The sequence below is a fragment of the Chaetura pelagica genome, unplaced genomic scaffold (genome assembly GCF_000747805.2).
Source record: "Chaetura pelagica isolate M959 unplaced genomic scaffold, ChaPel_1.0 scaffold579, whole genome shotgun sequence".
Classification (NCBI taxonomy): Eukaryota; Metazoa; Chordata; class Aves; order Apodiformes; family Apodidae; genus Chaetura; species Chaetura pelagica.
Genome location: NW_009954422.1, coordinates 18,516 through 25,873, shown reverse-complemented (window position 1 = coordinate 25,873; position 7,358 = coordinate 18,516). Strand labels below are relative to the sequence as shown.

The following is a 7,358-nucleotide window of genomic DNA, read 5'->3' as shown; positions in this document are numbered from 1 at the left end:
CATATGTGCAAAGCCCCCCCCAGATATGCAAAGCCACCCAGATGTGCAAAGCCACCCAGATGCAGCAACTCCCCCAAATGCACCAAGCCCCCCAGATGTGCAAAGCTACCCAGATGCACCAAGCCCCCCAGATGTGCAAAGCTACCCAGATGCACCAAGCCCCCCAGATGTGCAAAGCCCCCCAGATGTGCAAAGCCACTGAGATGCACGAAGCCACTGGGATGCTCAAAGCCACCAAGACATTGATGGCCACCAAAGCCCCCAGAGCCACCAACACGTGCAAAGCCACCAAGATGCACCAAATCACTGAGGTACCCAAAGCCACCTGGGTGTGCAAAGCCACTGAGATGCACGAAGCCACCGTGGTGCTCAGGGCCACTGAGATGAGCAAAGCCACTGAGATGCACAAAGACCAGCACGGGGCACAAGGCCACCAAGATGCACAAAGCCACTGGGATGCACAAAGCCACCAGGATGGGCAAAGCCTCTGAGATGCACCAGGTCACTGGAGTGCATGAAGCCACTGAGATGCCTAAGGCCACCAAGAAGCCCACCAAGATGCCCCAAACCACCAAAATCCTCAATACCACCCAGATGCACAGAGCCACCAAAGTGCACAAAGCCAGTGAGATGGGGACTGAGGCCTGGGAGGAGGTGGGAACAGGCTGGGGGACCTCAGGGTGTCCCCAGGCTGGGCTACCTGCACAGGGGCACCCATCTCTGGTGGCACCAGCACCCACCACCATGCTCAGCCATGTGTCAGATCCCTTGGCATCATCATTATTCCTCCCACCTCACCTTCACTGGGCTGTTCCTGAGGGATCTCTGGCTTGGAGAGGAATAATCCCGTTGGGATCTCTGGACCTCCTGCTCTGGCCAGGCTGGGATGTGTTTCCTCTGCAGCCACAAATGCTCCTGCAGCAGCAGGTCCCACTCCTCCAGGAACAGCAGCTTAGGGGACATGGGCACATGGTGGCACGTGGCCATCGCTGTCACCAGCCCCATCTCCCCAGCACCCTGAGGGTCTGTGGACATTGGTGAGTCCCGTGGGTGCAGGATTGGGGGGTGCCCTGCTTGGAGTCCTCTGTACCATGAGGGCCCTCTCCCTGTATGCAGGGACCTTCTTTGCATGGCACAGGGACCCTCTCTGGGCGCAGGGACCCTCCCCCAACATGGGGACCCTGTCCCTGCATGCAGAGACCCAGTGCCCTCAGCACGGGGACCCCACGCAGCATCTCAGGGCAGGGGGACAAGGCAGGAGCTCCACTCTGCTCAGCTTCTCTAATTAACCAGTGCTAATTGCCCAGAAAATGAGACATTGAAGTCATGCTGAGTGCCACAGCAGCCCAGGGGCTGGTATCTCTCCCCCAGCCTTGGGGACATGGTCAGCATGGGCTGAGGGACACGTGTCCCTTGCTGGGAAGAGCTGGCACAGGGACACGTGTGGCTGGAGGTGACCAGGGGATAGAAGCCACCCTTGGCAACGAGCCCCCAGCATCACAGTGTGGCCCCCTCTGAGTCAAGCAGCACCCTCCGGGTGATGCCAGGCTCTGGTGGCACTTGGCACAGGGACTTTGGCCAAGGGCAGAGTGACACAGGGACCACCACACACCAACATCCCTCTCCAACCCCTTGGAGGGCAGCGCCCAGACACAGCACTGGATTTCTCCTTCCTAACCAGATTAATCCCTCATTTGTGCCACATCTCTCCCCCTTCCCCTTTGATGTCCCTCTTGTTGGATGAACTTGACCCTGGGAGGATGAGCTTGACCCCACGAGGACTGAAGCATCTTTTGAAGCTCCAGCTAAGCCCACTGGGGTCGTGGTGGGGGTCACTGTCACCACAGCTGGGCAGGACATCTTGTCACCGTGTCCCCAAGCTGGCATCAGCAGGGAGCACTGGGGAGGGGGGCAGGAAACGGGTCAGCATTTGGGGTGGCATTTTGGGGGCCCCACCCCTGTTCTGAGCCACCCCAGCCTGTCCCATTAGCCCATGCGCCCGGTTTGAACTGGTCAGCATCCCACACCGACGGGGGGGGCTGACCCAGTTATCCCCCCCCAACCCGTCCACAGGCGTGGCTGCTTGACACCCCCCCTGGCAGCTGATGCAGCTGAGGTTTGGAAATGTTTGGAATGAAGGGCTGGTCCCAAATTCCCTCCTAGGCAACAGTTGCTAAGCTGAGGGAGTTTCATACACAGGCTCCTCGTGAGGCAGGAGCCACGGAGGGGCCCCCCATCCCTGCCTTTGGATGCAGGGAGCACGTGTGCCTCTGGTATGGCCCAGGACGTGAAATTCATTCATTTCACCCCCAAAATCCCCCTGAGGCAACTTCACCAGCCGGGGTGGGAGCTGGTGGCACTGGTGGCACCTGCTACATACTGGGGGGACGGTGGAGCCCCCAGTCCAGCTGCCTGGGCTGCTCTGACTCATCCAGCCTCGGAGCTGCTGGCAAATTTCATTACAATAACAAGGTCTGAGGGTAAATTAATTATTAATGCTTATTGTTTAATATTTATACTGCAGGATGGCTACGGGCAGGCTGCTCTGGCCTCGCCGCTTCCCAGCGCCTCCAGGGGTGGCCTGTTCCCATCCCTGGGGGCACAGCTGGATTGGGAACCCCAGAAATGGGGGTCCTGCCAGGGCACGGGGCTGAGCTGGGCTGGGGGTCCTGCTGGATCCCCCCCCCAAGCCACCTTGGGACCACGTTCATGATCCCAGGGTGGCAGGGTGGCAGTGCCAGGGCTGCTGGGATCACCCTGTGCTGGGGTGGGGGCCACAGGGGGAGGCAGGGCAGGTCCCTGAGGGGCTCACAAGGGGTTTTCCCACCTACTCGGGTGCCAGCAAGGTGAGCAGGGTGAGTGGGAGATGCCTGCCCAGCCCTGTACCCATCCCCAGTGCCTGTGGGGGCGATGCTGGGGCAGCAGAGGGGTCCACCCCCGATGTTGGGGTCCCCAAGGTTGTCCCCATGGCCAAGCTGGGGGGGGAGCAGGGGATCCTGCTGCCTGACCCCCCTCCCCACAGGCTTGGGGTGAATTGATGTGGGTTTGGCTGACCCAAAGAGGGAACCCCTGTGGTGGGGTGGCTACGGGGCACCCGTGGGAAGGGCACAGATCCAGGAAGGGAACAGGGGGATGGGTTGTCCAGAGGGGATGGGGAATGAGTAGAGGAAGAGGATGGAGAAGGTGAAAGGATGGGAATGGGGAATGGAAAGAGGAAAGGGGAAGGGGAAAGGATGGGGCTTAGGAAGGGGAAGGAAAAGGGGAAGAGGATGGAGAAAGTGAAAGGATGCAGGTGAGCTGAGCATTAGGAAGGGGAAGAAATGGGGAAGGGAAAGGGATAGGGATTAGGAAGGAGAAGGGGAAGAAGATGAAGGAGGTGAAAGGATGGGGATGGGGAAGGGATGGACATTAGGAAGGGAAAAGGAAAGAGGAAAGAGGAAGGGATGACCAAGAGAAAGGGATGGGGATTGGGAAGGAACAGAATTCCAGCTGCTGTGCCGGGAGGGCCGGGTGGGAGCCACGGGGGGGCGGGCAGTGATGCTGTGACCTTTGCCAGACACGCCGGCTCTCCCGGGGTGCCAGCAGAGATTAAAGCCTTCCCTCTGATCCTACCTGAGCTCCTGGGGACCAGGGCATCCCACCAGGAACCCGGAGCCCATGGACACCCCCAGGGTGGGACCTGACCCCTCTTCCTTGTCCCTCTGCTCCCCCAGGGTCTCCTTCCCGCGACGTCCTCCTCGTCTCAGCCATCATCACCGTCAGCCTTAGTGTCACCATCGTCCTCTGCGGGATCTGTCAGTGGTGCCAGCGCAAACTGGTGAGTGTCCCCGGGCTGGGGAGGACCCCTTCTCCCTGCCAGGCTCATCCCCTCATCCCCTGGGAGGGGTTTCTGGGGGGCACTGCCTGGCCGGGTGCCGGGTGCAGCTTTTTGGAGACGTGATGATGGAATGTTTGGGTGAAACCTCCTGCACCGGCGTGAAGGGAAAGTTCCAAGCCCATATATCTCCAGATTTACGACCAGTGGTAACGATCTGGCCCCTGTCCTGCTGGGCTGGCTCCTGCCTGCCTGGAAAAGCCCTGCTGGAAGGCAGCCAGCCTGTCCCGGGCAGCACTGGGAGCTGGGGGCTGGCCCTGCCACCCTCTTCTGCGGGATCTGTCAGTGGTGCCAGCGCAAACTGGTGAGTGTCCCCGGGCTGGGGAGGACCCCTTCTCCCTGCCAGGCTCATCCCCTCATCCCCTGGGAGGGGTTTCTGGGGGGCACTGCCTGGCCGGGTGCCGGGTGCAGCTTTTTGGAGACGTGATGATGGAATGTTTGGGTGAAACCTCCTGCACCGGCGTGAAGGGAAAGTTCCAAGCCCATATATCTCCAGATTTACGACCAGTGGTAACGATCTGGCCCCTGTCCTGCTGGGCTGGCTCCTGCCTGCCTGGAAAAGCCCTGCGGGAAGGCAGCCAGCCTGTCCCGGGCAGCACTGGGAGCTGGGGGCTGGCCCTGCCACCCTCTTTGTCCTCCCACCCTCTGTGTCCCCCCACCCTGGCACCCTGGGGGCACCCAGTGCCCCTCTCTCAGCTCCCCCATGGCAGGGTGGCCTTTGGCTGGGATCCTTTGCATCCTTCCTTTGAGCCTTGCATCCTTCCTCCTCTTCCCAGAGCAGCCCAGTTCCAGGATCCCCAGGAAAGGGAGAGGGGATCCAGCCAGGGATGTGACAATCCTGGGAGCCACCAGGAAGGGGTTTCCAAGCCCAGCTGGTGCCAAGCAGGGAAGGACAAGCTGGAGAGGGATGTGGTGGAAGGTGAAACTCTGGGGAAAGGCCGGTTGTGCTGAAGGATGAAACTGGCAGAGGAACAAACAAGTGGAAATTGGCAGGGAAGGAATTCAGGCTAGGAAGGAAAAAGGACATCCCGGCTGGTCCCCAAAGCACACAGAGCTGGAAAGGCTGTGTGGGAACCACGGCCAAACCGGCCCAGAGCCTGCAGGGCTGGCCCCAGGCTGGCTAGTGCCAGGGGAGCATGGGCCAGCAGCCACTGCTGCCGTGTCCCCACAAGCCCTGTGGCCAGCTGGGGACAGCACTGAGGGCTGAGTCCCTCCGGGCTGGTCCAGGGGTGGACAAGGAAGTCAGGCATCCCTGTGCTTCCTGGAAGGATTAGCCCATGGGTATCCAAGATCCAGCATCCCTGCAGATCCCAGTAGCACGAGCCCATGGGAGGAGGCTGGACCTGCCTGTGGTCATCCAAGGAGATCCAGCATCCCTGCAGGGTGAGCCCATGGGTGTCCAAGGACACCAGGGATCCCTTTGAGCCAGCTCTGCTGAAGGACCCAGCTCCACGCAGAGGTGATGGAGCTGGGAAGGAGAAGGGAGGATCGTTCCCTCACGCTGCTGCTCCCGGGGGGATGCCCGCAGCTCCGGGACCACCGTGCTGGGAGGGCTGGTTCCCAAGCCCACCCTGCCCCGGCAGCTGCTTCCATTCCACCCCACACCTGCAGGGAGCAGCCTCCGCTTCTAATTGTTCTGTAATTGGCGTTAATTGCTCTCCTGGCCGCCCTGGATCGGAGCAGCCGCTGAACCCGCCTCGGAAACCGCAGCCAAGTGCCCTGATTAGGAGCCCCAATTAGGAGCCAGCACCGGCGTCACCATCATAGCAGCTCTTCCCCTTCGGTGGGGAAGGTGAACTCAATTAATTCAGGTTCAATTAATCCTAAAATGACCCTCTTCTCCCCCGATGTGGCCATGGAGGGGCACGGAGGGGCTGCTGCTCTGCCCTTCAGGGGATGAACCACCCCCCTCTGTTCTCCTGCTCCCTGGGGACAGTGGCCAAGAGCCAGAGTGGCCAGCCCAGCATCTCCCTGGTGCCTTTGCTGGCTCCTGAGGGCCGAGGGATGAAGCTGTTGGGAATTCTGCTGCCTGGTCTGGTGGGATGGAGCCTGGTGAGCAGGAGGCTGTAAAGACAAAGGTCCAAATCCAGCTCAAACCCCTCGGTCCTGCTGTGATGCTCGGTGCTGGGGTGGGGGTCTGCCTGTCGCCCCCTGAGTCCCCTCTCCCCTCTGCAGGGGAAGCGTTACAAGACTTCCCTGGAGACTGTGGGAACTCCGGATTCCAGCAGAGGCCGCAGTGAAAAGAAAACCATCAAGTAGGTGCCAGGGGGAAGGGGAGAGGGGAAGGGGGCTGCGGTGCCCGTGGGAGCCCGTGGATCTGGCACAGCTGCAGCCCACTCGGCACCCTGATCCATCGTGGGTGCCCTGCCTGCCTGCCTGGGGACATGTGCTGGATTGGTGCTGGCAGCAGGGGTGTCCCTCCCTGGGGACAGAAGTGGATGTCCCTCTGCTCCCAGGGTGGTGGGTCTGGCAGAACCAGTTTGGCAGCATCTCTCTACTGGGGGGCTGCTGGGGAGACCGAGCCAGGGGTGGTCCCAGTGTCGTGCCACAGCATTGCCCCTTCCTGCTCCTCCTGCAGCTCCAAGCAGGGTGGGGTTTCCCCCCCCCCCCCCAGTGGGGGCAGAGATGTCCCCAAGTCACCCAGCCCAAATGGGACAAGGGCTTCAGGAACACCAGGAGAGCTGGCAGGTCTCTCCAGTCCCCTCGTGTGCCCCTCCTGGCTCTCCTGCAGAGCCGTGGCCACGATGGATGGGGCCATGGGGACCTCAGCATGGGTGTCCCCAGGGATGCCCAAGGTCTGGGCACACAGACCAGAGCCCTGACCATCCTGCCCAGCCCACGTGGCTGGACCACAGGCACCAGGGACGTGGTGGAAAGATGAGAGCAGAGCTGGGAGGGTATCATGGCTATTGAACCCCTCACCTTGGCTGGCCTGACCTCCTGCTTGGGGTGTTTATGGGGTGCAGGAGTCTGGGGCTACTTCAGGCACCCCTCTGGGCCCAGCCAGCTGCTCCTGGCCAAGGGTACCTCCCCTCCTGGTGGCCCAGTACGTTCCAGGCTCAACCTGGAGCCACTGGGCACCCCCAAGGTGCCTGAGGGCCACGCATTGGTGCCTTTCCAAGGCCTCCAGCACCAGCCAGGAACTGCTGGGCTCCCCAGCCATGGCAGCTGGGGCTGGGCAGCGTGTGCTGGAACCCCAGGACCAGGCCTTGTGCCATGGGGGTAGGGTTGGCATGGGGGGACCCGAGGGGGTCCCCAACAGGCAGCAAGTGGCACGGTTAAGCAAGGTGTGTGTGCTGCCAGGGGCTGAGGAGACGAGGATGCCCAGGTGTGTCTGGGATGTGCAGACACGTGCTGAGGATGCCCAGACGTGGGTGTTTGGGCTGCCCTGACACGCGTGTGCCAGGGACACACAGACACGTCTGCTCGGGACACACAGACACGTGCCGAGGACGCAGGGACACAAGCTCTGGGGACACCCCCC

The 7,358-nt window shown here is 61.6% G+C and overlaps 1 protein-coding gene across 1 annotated transcript in view; it reads left to right on the top strand.

Annotated features, from left to right (window-relative positions):
* Positions 1-474: 474 nt before the first annotated feature.
* Positions 475-7,358, top strand: part of SYT7 (synaptotagmin VII) — a gene marked incomplete at its 3' end in the record, with an annotated part of 23,951 nt that continues 17,067 nt past the window's right edge. The window contains exons 1-4 of the mRNA XM_010004456.1: positions 475-625; positions 3,714-3,817; positions 6,050-6,129; positions 6,878-6,920. Of these exons, the coding sequence (XP_010002758.1) occupies positions 475-625; positions 3,714-3,817; positions 6,050-6,129; positions 6,878-6,920 (378 nt within the window). The remainder of the gene's footprint in view (positions 626-3,713; positions 3,818-6,049; positions 6,130-6,877; positions 6,921-7,358) is intronic.